Source organism: Pinus tabuliformis, chromosome 8, assembly GCF_031772625.1.
Source record: "Pinus tabuliformis cultivar Carrire ecotype Pingquan chromosome 8, CPIR1, whole genome shotgun sequence".
In the NCBI taxonomy this organism is placed as follows: domain Eukaryota; kingdom Viridiplantae; phylum Streptophyta; class Pinopsida; order Pinales; family Pinaceae; genus Pinus; species Pinus tabuliformis.
The window spans coordinates 500,336,206-500,361,459 of NC_142294.1; the positions used below are offsets into that span (position 1 = coordinate 500,336,206).

The 25,254-nt window shown below is 39.7% G+C and overlaps 1 protein-coding gene across 1 annotated transcript; it reads left to right on the forward strand.

Annotated features, from left to right (window-relative positions):
• Positions 1-8,191: 8,191 nt before the first annotated feature.
• On the forward strand, positions 8,192-11,047 carry LOC149236280 (uncharacterized). The gene is made up of 3 exons (XM_089368827.1): positions 8,192-9,357; positions 9,478-10,270; positions 10,694-11,047. Exons 1-3 carry the CDS (start codon positions 8,192-8,194, stop codon positions 11,045-11,047), a joined length of 2,313 nt encoding a protein of 770 aa, XP_089224953.1.
• The last annotated feature ends 14,207 nt before the right edge of the window (positions 11,048-25,254 follow it).

Genomic DNA, 25,254 nt, shown 5'->3' on the forward strand with positions numbered 1-25,254 from the left:
AATATATATCCAAGGAGGGGATACAGGTTGACCCAAACAAAATTTCCATCATTAAAATGGTCTCCATCCCTCAAAAACAAAGAGATGTCAAGAGCTTCTTGGGATTATATGGGTATTATGGGAAGTTCATTAAAGGCTTTAATAAGCTATCTTCATCGTTGTTTGGACTGCTAGCCAAATATTCAGTCTTTTTTTGGACAAGCAACTATAAAGAGGCCCTTGAAGTGTTGAAAGAAAAGTTTACCATTGCACCTATCCTTAGGGGTCCCAATTGGGCATTACCTTTCCATATACACACAAATGAATTAGATAAAGTTGTAGGTTATGCCTTAGGAAAAGTGGAAGAAATATTGCCTTATGATATCTATTTCATCAGTAAGAACCTTTCTAAAGTTGAGTTGGATTATACAATCATTGAAAAGGAACTCTTGGTTGTGGTACATTTTTTAAAAACGTTTAGGCACTACATCACTGGTTATCAAACTTTTGCTCACATTTATCATGTAACCATTAGGTATTTAATGAATAAACCTGATTTCAATGCTAGGATAATTAGATGGTTGTTATTATTGTAACAATTTGATTTTGCCATTATTGACAAACCAGGGAAAGAAAATGTGGTTGCATATTTCCTTTCAAGACAAACCCTACATGCAAATAATGAATAAATGGTGGATGATCATCTTGCAGATGAACATATCTTTGCAATATCAATTCTTTCTCATTAGTTTTCTGATATATCTAACTACTTGGTTGCTGGGAGGTTTCCTCCTAATCTATCCTCTAAGGAGAAGAGCAAGATTGTCAAGAAAAGTGCCTCATTCACTTAGATTGGGTGAAATATTTTCAGATTGGGACCAGATCAGATCTGGAGGATATGTATGAGGGAAGAGGAGGTCTTTGACATCCTCTTAGCATGCCATGATGGACCCTGTGGGGGCCACTTTGCTGCTAAGAGGAAAACCTTCAAAGTTCTATAATCAAGTTATTATTGGCCCACTATAAATCAAGATGCAATAAGGTACACCACCAGGTGTCATCAGTGCCAAAGGATGGATAAACCCACACCTAAGGATGAAATGCCCTTACAACCTCAAGTGACCCTAATCCATTTGATAAGTGGTGGATGGATTTCATTGGACCTATTGATCCCCCATCGGGACAAAACAAGTATATCATTATGTGAATTGATTATCTGATAAGATGGGCTAAAACAAAGGAAGTTAAAGAAACAATTGAATAAAATGTGGTTGAATTTTTTATGGAGAACATCTTATACAAGTTTGTTTTTCCAAGGGAGTTAGTCACCGATCAAGGAGCACAATTTACATCAAATTTGATTAAAGATCTCATGAAGCAACACCACATCAAGCACATGACATCCACTTCCTATCACCATTGAGAAAATCGGGAGCTATAGGTCATATATAGAGAATTGGAGAACATTCTAACTAAGGTTGTCAGCAACAATAGGAAAGATTGGGCAGATAGATTTGTAGAAGCCACTTGGGCCTACAACACCACTTACAAGACCACAACTGGATTCACTCCATATGAACTAGTTTCTTGGAAGAAGGCTATACTTTCTATTGAGTTTGAATACAAAACCTTGAGGTTGGAAGCTTAGTTGGACTTAGACTTCACCACAACACAACAAGAGAGGTTGCTCCAACTTAAATGACTTAGATGAGTTCATGCTACAATCTCTCCTACACACTAAGGTAATCCAACTATAGAGGAAAATTTGGCATGACAAACACATTAGGGAGAAGACTTTTCAACAAGGAGATTGGACCCTGCTGTATGATTCTAGATTCAAGTATTTCAAGGGGAAGTTAATGAAAATATGGTTGGGTCCATATCTAGTAGATAAATGTCATGAGAATGGGTATGTCCATATTAGAACCATTGATGAGGAAGGCATTCCCCTACTTGTAAATGTTGATAGGTTGAAGCTGTATAAAATACCTTTGTCCAAAGAAGAGTTTATTAGTTCAGTCAACATAGAATTGAATGTGTTTGGGAGGCTCACAACCCTCAGTCCACAAAATTTGTAAAAAATAAAAATAAAAAAATTAAGAGGGCCTAGATGAAAACCTCAATGAGGAATTTGATGCCAACTCCAGGGTTGAAAACATTTTTGAGGTAGACCAGGAGCAAAAAAGGAAGAAAAAAAACAAGAAAAAATGGAAAATAAAATATGAAAAGATCCCCAGGTGAAAACCTCCTCTGATGTGCCTAGGGCAGGCATGTACGTTGAAAACCTATGTAGAGGCGGCTTGCATATCTAAAAAAAAACAAGAAAAAAGAGAAAAATAGAAAAGAAAAACACAAGGAAGGAGTTCTTACACTACTTATGCTAACATCTCTCTTTTGCAGGACTCTAGACAGTCAACATAACCATGAATATAGTACATATTCTACAAGTGTATTCCTCCATTTTTCCAACTACCCATTTTATTTTTACCTCCTTCACTCACCTAGCTACCTCTCTCTATCATCAAGCCAACAAAAGACTTAGGTAGTCCTAGGGCATAGCACTTTGGGGTTGAGGTAAATCAAGAGGGGCATATTTATTCGGTAAAAAACCTGGAACAAACATCTAAATTAATGGAGGAGGATTGATATTTTCCAAAGGAATTTGGGCCAAAACCACGGTGATTGGAGTGGCTAGACTAAGAGCAGGGTATGTAAGGATCTTGGGAGTAAATTCTGAGCAATGAGTGACAGTAGGTTGGGAGCTAGATGAGGAAGATTCAAATAATGATGAGACAATAGCATAGGTAGTAGGAGTTTTCTCCTTCCAGACTCTCCTAAAAATTAACTTCTATGGGTCATATACAAATGGGGTTTTCCGCTGAGAGGTATCTGAGTGAGTGTGAGGCTTTCTAAAATCCAGGATGATAAATGATAATGGGATTTGTGGAGTCTCCAAGGTGATGAGGTGGCAATCAGAACATATTTTATCACCTACAGAAAGAGTGCTTGAAGTGTCATATCCCAAGGGAAAAATCCTTCAATAAGTTCCCCAGCAACAACGCCAAAAGATGTTGTCACTTCCAGAGACAGCCTCAAATTTCTTACAAGATCAGTGCCTAGAACATCTAGATTTTGTGTGTCTCATATGATTCTTGGGAAACTGGAGACATCACACACACACACACACACACAAATATATATATATATATCTATATATATATATATATATATATATATATATATATATATATATATATATATAGATATATATATATATAGATATATATATATAGATATATATATATATATATATATAGATATAGATATAGATATAATAAACAACATGGGTTGGTTCATTCATCTAAAGGCGTAAGCCATGTATTTCTAGTACTTCTTCACATATACAACTCATAGAAATATATGTATAAACTAGTGGAGGTCGAGTAGTTCAAGGACCTACAGTTTAATAAGCTTTGGCAGAGAAATGAGAGAGGATAAGGAGATAGAGTAACTCATCACATAGAGCTTGAAGCGTCAGGAATTCTACACTTATCGCATAGAGCTTGAAGCCTCCAGAATTATACACTTATCTGAGTTAAAGGTAGACATAATGGATGAAAGAGGATGGGTGTGATGATTCATGGAGTGCAATTTTAAAGATATAATATCAAAGATCCATACAGGAACATGCATTAATGAGTCAATACAAATGAATATGTAAGAACATATGAAACATTTCTAGCAGCTATGATTACATGAATTCAGAGAGGAAACATGAAAATAATGGAATTTAATAGAGGGATAACATATTGTAGTCCTCGAAGGATGAATCACCACCATTTCCTTAATATTCTAAAAGATGCATATCATAAAGTCATACAATCTTGAAAATAGCATGTAGTTATTTCTTTAGCATTCTGAATCTTTGTGAAGTGTTGCTTCCCACTATTTATCTGGAGAGGGGAGCATTGAAAAATAATTACAACAAAATATCTTCAGTCAAGCCTTAGTTGTCATATTGGCTAGTTGTCTCGACCTGGGATGGCTCTTTGGCCCAAAAATCACTACAAAATATTAATTGCTTCATTAAATGGTCGGCACATTTTATGATTACAAAATAGGTCAACAATTAGATGGAAACACCAACAAAACATCTCCATGCCCATCCCTGGGATTTCCTTTACTCAAGTTGTTTCTTGTCCATGGTTTGGTCACCTATGTCACTCAGACAATTTCCGTCGCTTTTTCCTTTACTTCTCAGATCATTCATCCTTCAAAACTAGGAGCGGTCAACTATCAGTTTAATTCCATAATATAGAAGCATAGGACGCCTGGGTGTTACTTTATATTCCCTCCACATGGAGCACCATGTTGGATTATCAAGTCCTTCTGAGCTTCCATGTATTCATTTACTCTGTATTCTATTTGATGACCATGTTGCTTCATATACACCGAAAAATACCCTCGCCGTCCCCCTGAGCAGAAGTGAAATAGACATTTCAATGTTTGTTGATCTGGGTCGTTGATCCAAAACGATTGGTATCGCAATCACAATATAGGAGAGGTCCTTTTTACCATATTTCATAGTGCTTGTTGATTGTCCAGACGTGAAACTTCAATAAAGCATGATACATAAAATATCGCATCTAGAACCAGGACTCACATATCGCCTTCGGAAAGGGAAAAGGGGCTTTAACATTGATTTATGGTGATTTCTGATGTTCCAGACGTGGCATTTTATAGAATGTATCACATAACATATTGCATCTGGGAGGGTTCTCGCACATCACAATCACAAGTTTGGAAGGGACTTTGACGGAGGAGGGACTTTGACTTGTGTTATCCCCGATTGCAATATCGCAATCGGCGGGGGGAAGGAATTATTGCAATCGGAAAAAAAGACTTTATCGCCATCTGAAAGTGGAAGAAATATCGCAATCAGCGAGGCTAAGGAGTGGCTTATGATATGATAATCGGTGGGGGACCTTTGTGATATGCGATATCACAATCACGAAAGTTTAAAAAAGGGAGATGGGTGGATATGTATCACAAAAAGGGAAGGGGTTGATAGTGATTATGGTTTGTGGGTCTGAATGCTTAAAAAGGGTTTCGGAATGATTTTTGAATGTGATAAAACATTTCAAAGGGGAATGGGAAACACAGCTAGAATTAGATATACAAAGGGATTTCGGCTAGAGTTAAAAAATTAGTCATTGTGGTTAGAGTTTCAAAAAACAAAGGAAAAAAAAGGGGTTTGTGAAAGAAATGGTTTTAAGGGGGGAAGGATGGAGCTCTGAAAATGGCGGGTGAACGGCGCAGCTAGGGTTTCTGCATTTAGGCGTCTGTTAACAGCACTGGAGCACTGCAAACTTAAACTTGCAGCACTGTATCGAAAGGGCCATCGGTTGGCGGAGTGGATGGGGGCAGAGGGGTCCAGTGGGACCCCTTCGTTTAAACAGGCCCTACTACAGAAACAACAGCAGAATATGACAGAAGGTGTTAGAATAGAAGGGCTGAATAGCACGAGCCAGAACAGCAGGAAAAAAGAGGAAAAGAAACCAATGTCCTCGGATAGGACAGATATCAGAACAAGAGACAAAGATACAGAGAGGCAGAATCGTGCAGGCACTCACGACAAAACCAATGTTATCTCCCAGCCCTCAGAAAACGAGGATGAGGGTAGGAAAAACGACAAAATCCCGCCGGAGAAGGAAGGGGAGTCCAGCGCGATCCCCAATAGAAACCCGGTGAACGGCAGTGCCTGTAAGCCAAAGAAAAAGGATAGCCTACGAGTGACTATCACTGACCCCGATATCCAGTCCTATAGGGAGCATATGGCTGAACATGCCATCATTTGCAAATTTATGGGAATATGGCCCTCCGAGAGAACCCTATGTCAATGGATAAAACAGTAGTGGAAGCCGAAAGGGGATGTGCAGTTACATTTGGGAGCCAAAGGGTTTTTCACAGTGGTCTTCACCAGCCTAGAAGATAAAGATAGGGTGTTCGAAGGTGGCCCATATTTCTTAGCCGCAGCTGGCTTATATATGAGACCATGGAAGCCGAACTTTGTACCAGAAAGGGAATCCTTCACTCAAGTCCCGGTATGGATCAAACTCTTCTCTCTCCCCATTGATTACTGGGGTTTATCGGCCCTAAAGCAAATAGGAGATAAGCTGGGAACATTCGTCAAAGCTTCAGAAGCAACCATGCAGAAAAGGTACACTACCTATGCCAGAATCTGTGTAGAGATGGATGTGTCCGGAGCACTCCATGAAGGGCTGTGGCTGGAGTACAGAGATGAGGAATACTTCCAAGCTTTAGACTATGAACAAATTCCTTTCAGATGCAGGAAATGCCATGTGCATGGTCATCTGGTAAGGGATTGTCCTTTGAACAGAAAGGAGACAGAAGAGGACAAGACTCAAAGCAACAAAGACAGGAATAACTTCACAAAACCAAAGAATAGACAGCGAGCCAATAGACGAAGGAACACCAAAGGAAATATAGGAAGAAACAACCTCAGTAACCCCTTTGAGATCCTAGATCTAGACACCGACTCGGAGGCGATAAAGAACACACCTGATGGGGAGGCAGAGCAAAGAGAACCGGAAAAAGTCACAGGGGAAGGCATTGGGGATGAGGCTTTCGATGGCGAAATCCATATGCAGGACAGAACAGTGGAAACGGACGAAGAAACAGAAATGCTAACTAGCGAGGCAGGGAGTGAAGATCTAGATTTCGAAGACACCTTAGCGAAGGAAGGTTTGGACCTCACGCAGCTCGTCGAAAGATGGAGAGCCAAAGGGATTGAAGCAGCTCCGGAGGAAGAAATAAGGAAGGTCAGGGACCTCTTCATAGCGCAGCAGAAGGCAGTTTATGAGAAACAGAAGAACAAGTTAGGCATTATCAAAGGAAATATACCACATCACAAAATGGTACTTGGTATAACCTCCGGTTCTAGGCACAAACGCCGAAGAGGTCGCAAGACTGCACAGGAACACTTGCAGGAGGTAGGAGAGATGCTAATCAACGCAGGTCAGATAAGGCAACTAAGTGAGTATCCTTCCTTCCCTAAAATCGTTTAATAATGAAGATAGTATCTTGGAATACAAGAGGTATTAACAGCGTAGCCAAACAGAGGCTGCTGAAAAGGCAAATGGAGAAGAACCATCCGAATTTGTTATTCCTACAAGAAACTAAGTGCAACAAAACCCTCATAGAAAAGCTACAAGTCAAGTTAGGTAGGCATTTTGAAGCGCTGGAGATCGAAAGCAAAGGGCGGGAAGGAGGCATTGCTACCTTCTGGGATACGAGAAGATATCAGATCCTTACGGCTGAAGCAAGCAAAAACTACCTTGCGTTGGAATTGCAACCCACAGGTATTTCTATTTCTTTCCTCTGTATAAATGTCTACAGCCCTCAACGGCTAGATGACAAGATAAACTTCCTAACTTCCTTAAACAATTTTTTAGAAAGGAACACTGGTGCCAACTTCATCTTGGGGGGTGATTTTAACATGATCACCTCCCTCCTGGAGAAAAAAGGAGGACTAAGGAAACTCAACAGAGATGGGGAAGTTTTCATAAGTTTTATTGATAATGCAAGATTGGTCGATGTTCACCCCAAGCATGGTCAGTTCACCTGGAACAATCGAAGGGGGGGGGAAAGGTTAATTTCTTCCAGATTGGACCGCTTCCTGATCTCGGAGAGCTTCATTCTAGAAGGCAAAACAGTTGAATCGAACATCCTCCCTAGCGGAGGATCGGACCACTGGCCGATATCTTTAGCTGTAGAACTTCAGGGCACCCCAAGAAACAAACCCTTTAGGTTCGAGAAATTTTGGATTGAGCACCCCAATTTCCTCACAATGGTGGAAAAATGGTGGTCAGAGCCTTTAGAGGAAACCGGTTCCAAAATGTTCCACCTGCAATCGAAATTAAAACACATCAAATTGAAATTAAAAGATTGGAACAGAACAGTTTTTGGCAATATTTTTCAGGAGAAAGCGATCATTGAACAAAAGCTGGAGCAAATTCACAAGGACGGGGCTGTAGGCACTAGAACTGAGGAAACCTGTGAAATTGAAAAAGAGCTGACCCAACAGTGGCACAATAGATGTAAGCAAGAAGAATCACTATGGAAGCAGAAATCAAGAATTCAATGGTTGAAGGAAGGGGAGCAAAATACCAAATTTTTCCACAGATCAGCCATGGACTATAGAAATGCTAACAAAATCCTGGAACTGAAAAACAACGAGGGGGAACTCCTCAAGAATCACAGCGAGATATCAGCATCCCTGGTAGATCATTTCAGCCTCATAGCGCAGGAACCAAGGATCGACAGAGAAGCTGCAATCGAAGAATTAACTACGGTCATACCTAAGTTAATCACTGATGAACAAAACTGGACCCTCAGAAGAAGAATCACAATGGAAGAGGTTGAGGAAGCTGTCAGAAGCATGCCTAATGACAAAGCCCCCGGACCGGATGGGTTCACTATCAATTTCTATAAGGCCTGCTGGAACATAGTCAAACAAGATATTTGGGAGATTGTGGAAGACTCAAGACGGTCCAAAACGATTCTCAAATCTCTAAACTCAACCTTCATCGCTTTGGTTCCTAAAGTAGAGGAAGCCAACACTCCAGACAAGTTTAGACCCATTGCCCTCTGTAATGTCATTTATAAGATCATATCAAAAGTCATAGCTAACAGGCTGAAGGCTATCCTCCCTGGCATCATCTCCCAAGAACAATCTGGCTATGTGGAAGGTAGACAGATTCTTGACAACATTATGCTGGCCCAGGAAATGATTCATTCGCTCCAATCGCAAAAAGCAGCCGGAATGCTCATGCAATTAGATCTATCCAAAGCCTATGACAAGGTCAGTTGGTCCTACCTGGAAGCTGTTTTAAAAGCTTTTGGTTTTAGTCAGCAGTGGATCAAATGGGTTGTGGCACTTATCAAATCTCCTAAATACTCTATCCTCGTTAATGGCGCCCCCTCTGTTCCCTTCAGCCCTTCTCGCAGCATCCGACAGGGGGACCCGTTATCCCCTTTCCTGTTTGTTATTCTTATGGAGGGCCTAGGTAGACTAATTGCAAAGAAGAAAGAAGAGGGACTGCTAAAAGGACTGCAACCGATCAGATCTAGCCGTGCCACTACGCATCAACAGTTCGTAGATGATACCATGTTGCATGGTATCCCTACAGTAAAAGAGGCGATGGTCTTCAAAGACATTCTTAATCTTTTCAGCAAGGCTTCAGGGATGGAAATAAATTTTTCCAAATCAACCATTTTCTTCTTCAATACGCAACGGGCCGTCCAATCTCACCTTTCTAGGCTGTTGGGATTTAAAATTGGTTCTCTTCCTTCCAGGTATCTGGGCGCCCCCCTGACTCTCAAACCTTGGAAAAAGAACCTTTGGGAGAAAGTCCTTGACAATATGGAGAGAAAATGAAAACATTGGACTAATAGGGCCCTGAACTTTGCAGGCAGGTTAATTCTCACCAAAGCGGTCCTACAGGCTATCCCTCAGTATATGCTCTCAATCTTACCAGCTCCAAAAGGAATCCTAGATCGCATGAGAAGCATCCAGCGCTCATTTCTATGGAGTGGAAACAGTGAGAAACAAAAATGGTCGCTGGTGGCTTGGCAGAAATTATGCAGGCCTAAGAACAGGGGAGGACTGAACTTGGTTGATCCCTCTGTGGTCAACAGGATTTGCGGGGCTAAAATCTGGTGGAGGTGGATTTCAGACACCAACCTGCCATGGGCGACGTTATGGAAGGAAAAGTATAGGCCGAACAGCTCCAGTCTAGATTTAATAAGGATGCAGGACATGCCTATCGGCTCTCCTATATGGAATCATGCCCAAGCAAACAGAGACATTGTTCAAGATCACAGCTTCTGGGAGATAAGGAACGGAACCCAGGCGCTTTTTTGGGAGGATGCTTGGCATCAATTTCCGAAATTGGACACCCCTCAATTCCAAACTGTGAAACAGAACTCCCAAATCCAGGGCAATTTCAGAGTTAACCAATATTGGAACTCCACCAGTGAGGAACCGGATTGGCGGGAATGGACCACTTTCAACTCGAGCCACAGCGAAGACATCCAGGACACCTATCTAGCTCTAAATCAAATTCTCCTCAAAAGGAAGATCCGAATAGCTGCTGAAAATGATAAGCTCAGATGGGGACCAAAAGGCAACGGGGAATTTTCACTGAAAGAAGCCAGAGACATCATTGAGCGGGAAGGGCAGCCTGACATTATACCCTGGACTACTAAAGTTTGGGACAACTTACTATGGCCGAAAATCAGAACTTTTCTTTGGCTTCTAATGCAGAGGAAAACCCTTACTTGGGAAAACTTGTTGAGAAAAGGATTTACAGGACCCTCTAGATGCCCCATGTGCCTGAAGGAAGAGAAAACTATGAATCATCTCTTCAACTCCTGTGATTGGGCATCCCAGCTCTGGCAATGGATGGAAGATATTTTGGAAACGTCTGATAGGAACAGGGACTCGATTCAAGAGACCATCAACAATTGGCGAAGGAACTTCTCTAGAATTCAGAGAGTGGAAAGCATTTGGAAATGCTTCCCAAGCTTTATAACCTGGACAACTTGGAAAGAGAGAAATCGAAGGATCTTCATGGAGGAAGCCAGAAGCATTGACTGTGTGAAATAATCCATCTTCATCAACATTAAACAGCTAATACAGGTAAAAGGCAAAATTGAAACGAATGAAAAACCAACTGCTCAGGACTTGCGCATTTTAAAAAGGTTTCAATTGGAAACCTCCAGCAATCAACCTTTGGGGGTAAACAGAGCTCAATCTTCTACACAGATTCAACGCTGGCTCCGCCCACCAGAAGGCAGCCTAAAACTAAACTTCGACGGAGCTTTAAGGGGCAACCCAGGCACTGCCGGCATCGGAGGAGCCATTCGGAACCATGAAGGAGATATCCTCCACATCTACTGCAGGGCGTTAGGTGTTAGCACGAACAATGAAGCAGAGTTCGCCGCGCTCGAGCAAGGACTGAAGATTCTAAGAAATATGAGATGAGGAAATATCATTGTGGAGGGTGATTCTGCCTTGGCCATCTCGGTGGCTAGACGCCTACAAGCAGGAACTAAAGCCAACAAGGCCACCAAGCATTGGAGGCTTGCTAAGGCAACTGAAAGCATAGAGGAGATGATAGCAGATTTGAGAGGCATAGTTTTTCAATCGGTGAGAAGAAAGGCTAATGGGTTGGCGGACTTCCTGGCAAGCCACGGGGCTGACAATCCGAATACAATCACAAACAGCTGTTGGCCAGAAGTCACCTGCCCAATCCTCAAGGCAACATGTGCACGGCTAGCAGCAAACGACTCAAATCAATCCTAGCCGATAATGGCTTAGACATCCGGCACCGGAGGGATGATAATTTCCGTGAAGAGTACACCAGCAATCGAGTTAACGACATGACTGGACTCACAGGGAAATGGCTTAACCGGCGGCGGCAGACCAGCCAAACTAGCGATCATCACAGATTGCGCCACAAAATTCAAAGCACAGGGAGAATTAATACCAGAATACCTGGAAGGAGGCTGTATCAAACGACATCAGTAACATTTATGTTCACGATGTATCAGTCAGGAAGGCTCAAGGTACAAGGCATGGTGAATCGGGAGGAGGGCATACAGGGTCTGTCCGACTCCATTAGCTTCCATAACAACCGATCAGAAGTACAACACACTTGGCAAATTAATCAATGGCTCACACGCAACCACACTCATTCTAAATCGACCGGCATCTGCCTCGCGTGTGTGGACTTCAATCGATTTGATGGTAACAGTACTCCTACCTACAGCAGGATCCAGACCGATTTCAGGAGGATCAACACCCGCAAAGGCTATAAAGCTGCGGGTTGTCACTCTATTCTCACTACTGTGTCTTTTCATAGTGCAGATTTAACTTCAGTGAGCGAGAGGAATTCTGGTTGGAAGAAACATAGAGAGGTCAGGATGGAAGCCAGTGGTTGCCGTAATGATGCAGCAAATCAGGATCTGCTGGAGGTGAAGCAAGGTTATGAAACCCGTGCTGCCGCTAGGAACAAGCGTAAGGTAGAGGAGCTGGAAGCTAAGGTGAAGCAAGCGGAGGAAGGGCGCACGGAGGAGGAGATTGCTGCTGAGGTTAATTGGATGAGGGACCCTGGAACACCTTCGAAAAGGGCCACTCAATTCGTTAGGACGAAGGCCGAAAGTTGGTGCACCAAAATGCTCATAGCCAAAGCCTTGGAAACTGTGGAGAATGAGAAGCAGAACATAGCAACTGAAGTGATCCTTACGGAGGAGCAGATGGGGAAGATAATCAACTATAACAACTCTCTGGAAGGGCGGATCAACACAGTTCATGAAGCCGTTCAAATTGTCAACAGGAAGCTCACCCTCCTCATCCAGATTCTGAGAGACACAGTCAATGCTACTCCCGGTGCCTCGCAGCCTGCCAAAACAGGGGTTGAGGATAATGAAACTATTGAAGCAATGCAAGCCAGGATGAATACTCATATGCGGCAGATGGGACTGGACACCATCAGCCAGATGGGAAAATTCATCTAGCCTCGCTCCCGGTGTGACTCTCTTCGGCTTTATATATGTCTCTGTTACAGTCTATCTATGCCTCTGTTTCAGTTAGTCTTTGTATTTGTCATGCTATGCACTGTCTTAGTTGTGTCGGCTGATAGGAACAAGTTTAGGTCAAGCTACCCTGCGAGGTATGATGTTTACAGTCCTGTTTTGGTGAAAACTCTGAGCAGATGTTTAGATATGGTTCACTGTGATTCCCTGCTCTTGATCCGCCAGCGCGGATTTTTTGTACTATATCTTGTTATATAATATAAATCTCCTGACTTACACAAAAAAAAGAAAGAAATGGTTTTAAGAGAATATGGAAATTCCTCCAAAACCATTTAAACTGGATCTGTTCTTACTCCTTTAATCTCCAATTTGCAAATCACAACAACCTCTTTCAGAAAAGTAGTAGATAGATTCAAATGATTAATCAAACTAGGGGTTATCATGGATAACATATGGCTTGGAGGCTAGATCCAAGAATCTCTGTTATTTTTCCCTCTTTGTACAACTAGAACTCTCTTTCCAGAAGGTGACAACACCTAGCTCATAGGAAATAGAGAAAGCGACATATTAGTTCCAAATTCATTCTATATGCATGGATAAAGGGTTAGAATTCACATAGGAATCACATAGACAAAGGGACAGATTATTCCAAATTAGCTTCAGATTCACGCGTAAAGTGTTAAAATGCACATAGGAAATCACATGCACTAATAGCACTTACATTCAATAGATTTCCTACATCTATGATATGCATATGACATGGCCATAAGGGTATATGGGGAAATCCTTAACAATATAATGACAACAATTAAAGGAAAAGTAGGATGAAGAGTTAAGAAGTTACATGTTCTCACTGATTAAAGTCGTGATCATACCCAAGAAAAATTGAAAGCCCTTGGTTTGAGTCCCAAAATAATTGAGTGGTTCTTATGACATGAGCCTTGGTTACAAAGTGAGTCTAGAAATGAAAATCAAGATTCAAAAGAATACTTTCTCTTCAAATTTGAAGCTCCAAAGAAATAACGAACTCCCACATACTCAACTAATTTATTATTATCATTAATATAATTTCATCTAAATTAGACTTAGATTTGGATGAATCAAAATTTTAAATGCATAATATTATTTCAAGTAAATTAAACTTAGATTGGGATGGATTCTAATTTTTAATGGAAAAATAATTTATCTAAATGTAAAATGGCTTCTATTCAAATAATTTTTATTTTCCTATAGTTGATTCGAATTCGTATACCCTTCATAAATCATATCTCTAATCTCTAGTATGTATGAGGAAAATGTAAGTCACATCTTTCTTATTGGGATACATCCACTATGAAAGAGACCTTATAATATTTTTGTTTGATTATCAATTTGTTTTAATTGGGCCATATTGGTGGCAAGGAAATCCAAGGATACAAAGCTTACACACAAGCAGGAAAGACATAGAAACAAAGATACCTATTTGTGATGAGCATAGAGAAATCAAAACGATATGGTTTCCTTAATGGAGGAGTGGTCTACATGACATTTCATACATTTATTAGATACAATGGTTTTATTTTGAATGTGTTCTTAGCCTTTGTGATGGGCATTCTGGATCTACAATTTTATGGTGATTCAAAATTAGTTATTTCTTGGTTGTAAAGATCAATGGATTTGAGGAACCTAGAAGTCCATGGTGCATGGCACAATAATGAAAATTAAGTAACTGATACCATCCTTATTGAAATTAGAAAAAACCAACGGAAAATGGAAAGAATGAATTGCACTAGGAAACAAAAAAGGATAAATGGTAAGAATGAATTGAGCTAGAAAAGATTCCCTTTTTAACATTGGTTAATTATTCCCACCAATCATCCATTCATTGTCACATTTATAAATGCTTGCATGAAGTTTGAAGTGGGTGTTGCCACAAATTAATCATTCAAATTCATTCAAGTCAGTGTAACTTCATCACACAAATCAAACATATATGGCCCTCTCACCCTTCAAAACCCTAGGAATTTACCTTAGATTTCATTACACTCTCATGATACATTTTCTCATTTCTTTAGCAGCCATAGTTTCCCAAAATACTACAATAGAGGATAGTGTTTTATGATGAGATCCATAAGACATTACATAGTCGATCCCCCCGCCCCATGCCAGGCCACTCCTCCATTTTTCTTTGAATCAAAATTTCATAATGTAGGCAAAAGAGATCACCAACAAAAAAACGCAAGAAGAAGCAACAACAACAGTAGCTGCCATTTCCAACAAAAATGTGGCAGAGACTAGCAAGAGGAAGAAGAGGATAAGAATGATGGAATCTACAAGCCTTCTGCCAATTAGGGACCATTTCAAGTTGTCCAACAAGAAAAATATTACAGATGGAACAACAAGAAGAAAGGCACCTGTAATAAGAACCTGATAACACCCTTCTTTTGTCGTAGAAATCTTCTAAGAAGGTGGCTTGACTATGGAACCCTAAATATGAGCTCACTTTCTTTAATGGTATTATACCATTTTCGTAGAGAGGTAAGGGTTTACCCAAAAACATGTCTCTTGTTTATGAACACATTAGGAATAGTTTGGATAATCAATATAGCAATAGGTAGTTTGATGATAAGGTTTGCTACTAGAAGGGAAGGTCAAGTTTAGTGGTAGAAAAGATAAGGAGAAGGCCAATTCCTTAAGTTTTAGGAGCACACATGAGGCTACTATTTATAATGTTTTTAAATAGTTGTGGGGTTGGCATGATGAAGGTGGTACTGAGAATGAAGTTATTGATGAGAATCACAACATTGGTGTCACTGCGTAAAATGCAGCCAAGGAATCTATGTTTGGTGTTGGAGCTTGGGGTCAAGAGTTGGAATTGGAGTTTGAGTGTGATGAATGAGATCCAAAAATTGTGTTGAAAGCTAGTGACGATATAAACTACAAAAATAAAATTTATTTTTTAAACAAAATCAAAATGTTTTTTACTAAACTTTCTTCCAGTTCCAACAGACATGATAACTCAAGAAATCATTTTTTTATATTAATGACATTTATTTTTCAAACTAAAATAAAAAATATTTTACTAAATTTTTTCTAGTGCTAATAGACCCAATAGCTCTAGAAATTACTTATTTTTATGTTCTTGGTCATATTACAATGCTAAAAATCCCATCTAACCCAATTTTCAACTAGACCACAACAATCTAAGATATAATATAAACCCGCTCTCTAGAAGTAATGAACTTGAGCATTTTTAATTCTTATTGTCACCTTTCAAACGTTGTTTCCATGTTTTTAAATCCTGACCACCACTAGTAGACAAGGGATATTTTTCCTTTTGTTGTTTCCCTTCATCACTTTTGTAAGAGGGCTAAACCATTGAATTCAAGACTTATGGCTTAAGAATTAATTAAATCAATGATGGGAGCAACTACAAATCCCTGGCACCATGAAAAAAGCTCTAATGTTAAAGCCTATACCCATGGAACCCTCCTCCAAGAAAGAACAATGAGTTAAAAGAGGAAATTAGCATAGGAACACATATTTATTTAAAGTTCGAGCATGTTTAGGGGCATATTGCCATCCATCTCTGCCTAACCAAACTTGAGAAGCATTTCAGGGGGAGTAACTTGTGCGAGCGATAGAATGGTGCTACACACCAAAGTTGAAAATTCAGAAGGGCAGGCTCGTCGATCCAGAGACCCAGATTGATTCTAGGGGGTATCCACTAGATCCAGCCTCCTATTCTTTTACCCGTTGGAGGATGGTGGGACCACCCACCATGTTATAGTTCTGTCAATGCTAGTTTCAAGTGAGCGATGAATTCAAAAGGTAAATGGTAACTTCTATGCCCAGTCCCATTCACTTGTCATCTATCCTTGCCCAATCCTTTTTTTCCACATGTTCTCGCATGACGCCATCACACGTTAGGCCATTGTGTCCCCCTCTCTGCCTATAAAAAACCCTTCCCGCTCCAAATTTGTAAATATTTGTCTCACTTTCCCAGTGCAAACTCCTCCCACCATTCATTTTCTCTGTAACATTGTTCGATTACTCAGCTAGTCCGAGACTCCCCTCCAACGTCTCTTTTAGCTATCGCCAGGACTACTAGGTAATCGTTAGGTCCCCTCCACCTGCAAATCATTTGAATGCTCATTAAAAATACATGAAGAAAGCGATCTCTAAGACCCCTGAAGCCCAGGAAGCCAGACCCTCATCTAATATAAAACCTCTCATGGGCACTGAGTCTCAAGTTTTAGACCCCTTTTCTTCTTTCCACCTATCAGACCTCCAATTCAACTTGTATGTCCACCATGTTCAAGGAGAGGACATGTTATGTGTGGTTGACTCAGGGTTGTATTCTCAAATCCCCCCTTATGTACATCACTTCCCCGAGTTTGTGTCTTGGTTAACTACAACTTATATAGAGGAGAAGAATTTTTTTGTTTCCCCCATTGGAGCCAAAATCCTAGAGGTGACCCCAGAGCTAATCCAAAAGGCTCTAGTTTACCCAGCTCCCATGAAAACTAGAAGTTCACAGAAACCACCATGGTTTATAACTATACTACCCTTCTAGCAACTGAACAACAATATTTTCTACAAATGGTTTTAGCCCCTAGCTTACAGTCCTTGCCCATTGTTGATATCTTCTCAATAACTATGTTTTCTAAGCCTATACAACCTATCTTATTTGTGTTTTCTCACCTTTTTGGAGATGACAATGCCAATATGGCCAAAAAAGAATACCTAGGGTTTCTCAAGGAGATGATGCAGCCAAGTCATCTATTTGACATACCTGCTTACTTGGTCGAGTCCATAAAATTCCAGTTATGCCATTTTCCACCACTTCATACTTCAGGTATTATTCTCTGTTGTTCTATCTATTTGTGTACACCCATGTGGAGGATTTTGAATGTCTGGGCCTTAGTCTGGTGGCCCCATACAAACAAAGAAAGTATGTTCTTGATTGGGACATTATTGTTAGCAGGAAACCATAGAGCTATGGTTATTCACATTTCATTTCCTCCTACATGGCCATTGCCTATAAAATTATTCATAAAGTGTCCCCTCCAATAATTCTCCCTCAACAGAAAGAAATCCTTCAACTGAGCAAGGACACCAGGGTGGGAGACTAGTACATGTTTGAGGATTACACAGAGATTTAGGTCTATGGGTGTGAGCTTCCTCCATATCGCTTGCCTATATTCATACCTATGAGGATATTCTCCCTCGAGTTCATTAGAAAGAGTCTTAATGTTGACTAGGTCCACTTTATCCCAGCTAAGAAGGGATATATGTTCAAGTTGGGAAAACCTATAGGGCCTTTTATTGTTAACTCCAGACATGCCTTCTTGGTAGCTAAGGAATTACTAAAGAAAATGAATTTTGACTTGGGAGATGTTTGGCATTATGATCCTCATGGGGTCATTGCAAAGAAAAGAGAAAGCATAAAAGCTTCAACTTATGAGCATGAAGATAGGCCTGAGCTTGAATGGAAAGCTAACCTTGATTCATGGCCTATTAACATAGAGATGGAGGTTGAGACTCTGGTAACAAAGGAAAAGGCACAAAAAAGTATCATTGATGAGACAGGGGATGTAGAAATGGAAGATGTACAAACCAACAAAAATCCTAGGACTCAAGAGATAGAAGAAGAAGAAATTGAGACTAGGTTGGTAGAGACAAAACTAGACCAACCAGGCTTCTAGGTGACTTTGGAAGACCCACTACAAGTTGTTGCCTCATCATCCTCAGAGGTAGCCATTCTAAGTTCAACAGGAAGTACAACCACAATTGAACCTAGTTGGCCTACTAGAAAGGCCATTGAAGAAAGGAACAAGAAAATAAGGGAGGATATGCAGCAACAAATGGCTTCCCATTCAGTGCCATACCAAACCAGACTTCTGGCTGCTATGGATTTGGAGAGAAATCAAATGAAATTCTCATTGCATCACCCACTAGCATAGTCACTACCATCGGGCTCCCAGTTCAAGGCTTTGGATGTCTCCTTAGACTTGGAAAGTGTCCCTCTACCTGATAAGATCAACTTCCATAGGCAAGTGGGAGAGATGCTTTACAGTGAGCTTAACAAAAATGCAATGACCATAAGTAAAGTGAAGAATCTTATAGAGAAGGTCACAACAAGATTGAAACAAGAAAGAGCTAACTCCAGAGCTCTTCACATGCAGAATGAAAACTTCAAATAGTTGATTGTGAAATTAGGGGTGAATCCAAAGGATAAGGCTACATTTCAGGCCCTTCAAAGCTCACAAGTAGAGGTTCAGGAGTTGAGAGACAAACTAAAGATGTCAGCTAGTGAGCATGTGGAGTCCAAGGAACTTGCACAGGTATAGGAAGAGAAAGTGATCCTGGAAAAGGATCTAATAGACAGAAACAATGAGATGGTGGCTCTTAAGCAGCAGGTGGTTGAACTTTAGCTGAGAATAGACACTCACATATGTGTTGTGTTAGTGCCTGAGGACCCTCAGAATCCCACAAAACAATTCACAAAGACCCTCACCGAGGTCCATCACTCAGAAGGAGAGCTCAATAAGGTGCAAAATAATTTAGACACAGCCCAACAAGCCCTATCACAATAATAAAAGCAGCTTGGGACAACCATGACTAATGAAGAGCTGATTAGCAAGAAATTACAGGAAGCCAACCATGAGATTTTTGAGCTCAAATCCCTTCTGAAGGGAAATATGTCTCTCATGCAAGCTAAGAAACTAGTCTAAGATGAAATTATAGTAGAGATGAAGAACAATTGGGAGTAAATAACTCTGATGGATGAACAAAAGATTTTTATTGAGTACTATGAGTTCTTCATCCTAACTTCCAAGGAAGATGGTGAAAAGAACTCCCAGATTTCCAAGAAGTTCATTCAGTTTGTAAATGAAAGGCCACTTAGTGAGTTGAGGCCCATAGATGTGGTGGATAGAGTGTTGTTAGAAAATTATATATTACAGAGAAATGGAACACATAAAATATATTGCATAAATATAAACATAGAAAACACATAAAACAAGAGAGACATAGATATACGTGGTTCATCCATTTTGGGCTACGTCCATGGAGAAACAGCTAGTCCTTCCTTTTACATTATCCGGCAAATGAAGAGATACAACCTACAGAAGATTTGTTGTAATTCCCTCTTCACTCTCACACAATCTCCTCACTCTTTCTCACTGAGAATACAAATATACATAGATTCAATACAATTCCCTCATATATAGTGAGGGGTTTCCTTCTAGGGAAAAAAACCCTAAATTAAACATAACTTCTATCATCAAATCTACACCTAATGAACGACCCATATTGACTACGAAAGTACAACATTTTACAAGGAAATTTTACATCTATTTTTAGCTTCGGGGGGCTTCCCTCGATCCCTCGCCCGGGGGGGGCTCCAAATAATCGTCGTCACCCCCCCTGGACCCCCTGGCAGCATACATTTTATGAGCGGCATTGTCACCAAATTATGAAATGGGGTCCAATGCGGCGATACCTATGAATAAGGAAGATAATCAGGCTCCACGCCCAACAATCTCCCACTTGGAGACTAATTATAGCAACTCCACCACTGCTTCATTTGCTGGACAATGACTCCACTTTGGACTTGGCTTTTTCTCATCATACTTGAAGACCAATTGAAACTGAGCAGAATCTCAATTTCTCCCTGGTTACAACTTTTGTTAACATATTTGCAAGATTCTATCCATCTTCCAACACTGACCATATGAAATGGTACTTGAGCTGTATATGTTTAGTCTTGGAATGAAATGGAGAGTTCTTTGCAAGATTTATGGCACTCTGGATGTCACTGTATAACCTGCCCAACTCCTGCTTCTTACCCAATTCATCTAGAAACCTTTGTAACCAAATCATTTCTTTACTATCCTCTGTAGTAGCAACATACTCTGCTTCCGTTGTTGAGAGTGCAACAACACTTTGAAGTTTTGAAACCCAAATGACAGTTGTTCCACCTACACTAAACACATACCCTGTTGTGTTCCTCCTATTATTCTATCACCCGCCATATCTGCATCAACATAACCCTATAGGGAAATGTTTGAACCACCAAAGCATAATGCCTTATTTGTGGTACCTGTCAAATACCTGAGAATCCACTTCACCACCATCCAATGTTCTTTTCCTGGATTGTTCATGTACCTACTTACAACTTCCATTGCATGTGAAATATCAAGCCTTGTGCAGACCATTGCATACATTAAGCTTCCAACTTTTGATGCATATGGAACTTTAGACATATAAGCCATTTCTTCTTGAGTCTTGGGACACACCTCCTTACTTAATTTGAAATGGCTAGCGAAAGGTATACTAACTGGTTTTGCATTCTGCATATTAAATCTTTTCAACACCTTTTCTATGTACTCACTCTGAGACAATGTTAATTTTCGATTCTTCCTGTCTCTATTTATTCTCATACCAAGGATTTGTTTTGCAACACCCAAATCCTTCATTTCAAATGAGTTCGCCAATTTTCTTTTTAGCACATTTATTTCCTACATGTTATAACCTGCAACAAGAATGTCATATAAATAAAATAACAATATAATATAGCTTCCATCATTTTTCCTTTTGAGATAAACACAATGATCAGAGTGACATCTAGTATAACCTTGTTCAGACATAAACCTGTCAAATTTTAGATACCACTGCCTTGGAGCTTGTTTTAAGACATACAAGCTCTTCTTCAACCTGCACACTAGTTTCTCCTTTCCTTTTACCTCATATCCTTGTGGTTGCTACATATATATCTCTTCCTCCAAATCCCCATTTAGAAAGGATGTCTTTACATCTAACTGCTCAAGATGAAAATCTTCAGTTGCTACTAGACTTAAAATAGTTCTGACTGAAGTCATTTTAACAACAGGATAAAATATCTCATCAAAGTCAATGCCCTTTTTTGTGAAAACCCCTTCACCACAAGTCTATATTTATATCTTTTTCTACCTCCATTTTCTTCCTTCAACCTGTAAACCCATTTATTCTCCAAAGCTGTTTACCTGGAGGCAACCTGACTAAGTCCCAAGTCTGGTTATGTGCTAAGGAGTCCATCTCTTCTTTCATGGCTTGCTCCCACTTCTTCCTGGTTTCTACCTGCACTGCTTCTTCATAACATTCTGGTTCACCAGAATCAGTCAACAATACATAATATAATGAAGGAGAATATCGTTCAAGGGGTCTACTTATCCTGGTAGATCTTCTAACACCACTTTTAGGCGTTTGAGGTGCTTGTTGCTATTGTGGTTGTTGTTGTTGTTCTGGATGTTGATCATTATGATTTTCAGGCACCTTCACTTTTTTTGTGATCTCATCAAGCACTGTGTATTCTTTGTTTTCTTTTTCCTATTTCTTTTCCTACAGCTGATCCTTATACAAAACCTTTTCATTGAATATGACATCTCTGCTCCTAATGATTTTGTGTTTTTCATAATCATAAAAGCGATAACCAAAATAATTAACACCATATCCAATAAAGGTACATTTCTTTGATTTTTCCTCAAGCTTTTTTCTATTTTATTTATTAATGTGGACAAAGGCTTCATAACCAAAAGTCTTTAAAAATGAGTAGTTTACCTTTTTACCTATCCATGCCTCCTCTGGAATACCACCATCCAAGGAACTTGAAGGCCCTCTGTTTATTAGATAAACAATAGTATCTATAGCATCTACCAAAAATTGCAAAGGCAATCTTGCATGCAATCTCATGCACCTTGCACTCTCCATGATTGTCCTGTTCATCCTTTCTAACACACCATTTTCTTATGGTGTTCTTGGAACTGTCTTTTCTCTACGAATTCCATTCTCTAAATAGTACCTATCAAACTCTTTGCTGCAATATTCACCTACATTGTCTGACCTGAGACACTTCAACCTTTTTCATGTCTCATTTTCAACCAAAGCTTTCCATTTCTTGAAAGTATCAAATAAATCATATTTATTTTGAATACAATAAATCCAAGTTTTTCTGGCTGCATCATCAATAAAAATAACATAATAATGAGAGCCACTAAGAGATGATGCTTGAGAAGGTCCCCATACATCTATATGCACAAGCTCTAATTTTTGGCTCTTCTTTTCTTTCCGAACTCTGAGGAATCTGACTCTCTTCTGTTTTCCATAAACACAATTTTCACAGAATTTTAAATCAACATGCTTCAAACCTGGCAAAAAATTTCTTGAGTGAAGAATATGCATCCCCTTCTCACTCATGTTCCGAGCCTATAATTCCACAATGTTGTATCTTCTCCTGTAGCAGTTAAAGCATTAACAAAATTAGAAATACCATTGCATAAATACAATGTACCAACCTTTTCTCCTTTTGTTATTACCAGGGCTCCTTTAGTGACCTTCCAGTTTTTATTTGTAAAAGTAGTCACACAGCCTTCACCTCCCAACTACCCTGTTGCAATCATATTTTTCTTCAGATCTGGAACATGCCTTACCTCCTTCAACAACCATTAATTTTCGTTTTGCTGTTTTATGAAAATTGTACCCATTCCAATGATTTTACAGGGTTTATGATCACCCAATCGAACCTGTCCAAAATATCCTTGAACATAATCATGAAAATGTTTCCTATCAGGTGTGGCATGGAATGAAGCCACTGAATCTACCACCGAGGCATCAATAATATTTTCTAATGAAAGAATCAAAGCATCTTGCAACACATCACCTGTAACATTCGTTTCATGATTGTTTTCTTGTTGCGCGACTCCTTCTTTTCCATTTCGATACTTGCAGCCTTTCTTCAAGTGTCCTTTCTTCCTACATTTCCAGCACATTGTCCCTGATCTGGACTTGGATCTACCTTTCCTTGAATTACTACGATATGTTGGGCTCTTTCCTCTTTCCATTTTTCTTCCCCTAGTCTCTGCAGTCAAAGCATTACCTGATGTCTCACCGGAGCTTTTCCGTCGCATTTCCTCGCTAAGGATTTCACCAACAACATCATCAAACTTTAAAGTACTAGATCCAGAGACAGAGTTACTATTGGCCATAACTAAACCACTCCAACTTTCTAGAAATGAGTATAGAAATAACAGAGCCCTAACTTCATCATCAAAAGTAACTCCTACAAAACTTAATTGACTGGTAACTATATTAAATTCATTTAAATGATCAGCAACAGATCCATCACATCTTCATATTAAATAAATGCTTATTTGAGGCTGAGGGTTTTTCATATAATTTGGCCAATGACGACATTAAGCCCTCTATTGTCATTTCCTTTGAAATATTAAAGGCTACCGACGCCACTAGGCACAAATGTATTGTTCCAAGTACCTCTCTGTCGAGAATATCCCATTATGTGTCTGTCATGCTCATCGGCTTATTTGTCTTTACACTCAATGGTAGGTACAGATCTTTCTAATACAGATAATCTTCCATCTGCATCTTCCATAGCTGGTACTTTTGGCTGTTAAATTTTTCGACCCTAAGCCTACCATCTTCCGCCATTGTTACCACTTGAACTAGGAGCCCTTCTCTCCTGCGAGTTTAATAGCCAATAGACCTTCAGCTCTGATACCAGTTGTTAGAAAATTATATATTATAGAGCAATGGAACACATAAAATATATTGCAGAAATATAAACACAGAAAACACATAAAACAAGAGAGACACATATATACTTGGTTCACCCAGTTTGGGCTACGTCCACGGAGAAACAACCTGTTGGAAATAATACTGAGAGGGGGGGGGGAGAATTAGTATTATCAGGTCAATTATTTTTCATTTTACAAACTGATTGTATACACTACTTCAGTTAATAAAATCCGCGTATGTAAGCAACTGTAGTTAAGGAAACTAGTGTATAACCAGTAGACTTGTAATTTAAATTATTCTTCAGATGTTGATCATTAATTTGTGCATCAAACCATATAAACAGTAACCAGGAACAGTAAAACAGAATAGGCAGTCACACATAAGAACACAAGATATAAGGTGGAAACCCAATGTGGGTGAAAACCACCTGCTACAATTCGTCTCTATCTTCTTTCAATTAGAAACTTATTTTTACAATGGATCTGTACTGGTGCAATATTATACCAGTATGCAGGTTTCTACCTACAGAAGGCTACAACCGTCTCTCGTTCTCCAGCTTCTCCTGGAAGGGAGCTACAACCCCCTTAGCTCTTGTACTAGCTAAGATACTAGTACATAGGTGCTGACCTACAGAAGGCTACAACCTTCTCCTTTTCTTCCAGGGACCACGTTTCATAAATTTTTAGACTGGATCCATCAATGACATCAATCAAACATCAAATCTATTTGCATCAATCAATCTCCTTGCACCAACCAAAACTGAATCAAAAAGTTGTACCCAGAAAACAATAACAGTAACCAGACACCAATCCTGAACCCAGAATACTACAGCAATAAGCAGAAGTAGTTAAAACATATTTCATGAGATGTGCGCTACTTCAATATGCAAAACCTGCGTGCATACGCTGATGTATTAATGCCAACCTGCATATACGTTGTTTTGACTTACTGAACCAGCGTGTGTATGTGCCTCTTCTATGCCGAACCTGCGTACAAATCTATAAAAGATAATTTACCCTTTTCACTTATTCAGACATTAGTTATACCCAAATTATCATATTTATAAATCAAGTCATGTGCCAAATATAACAGATCAAAATC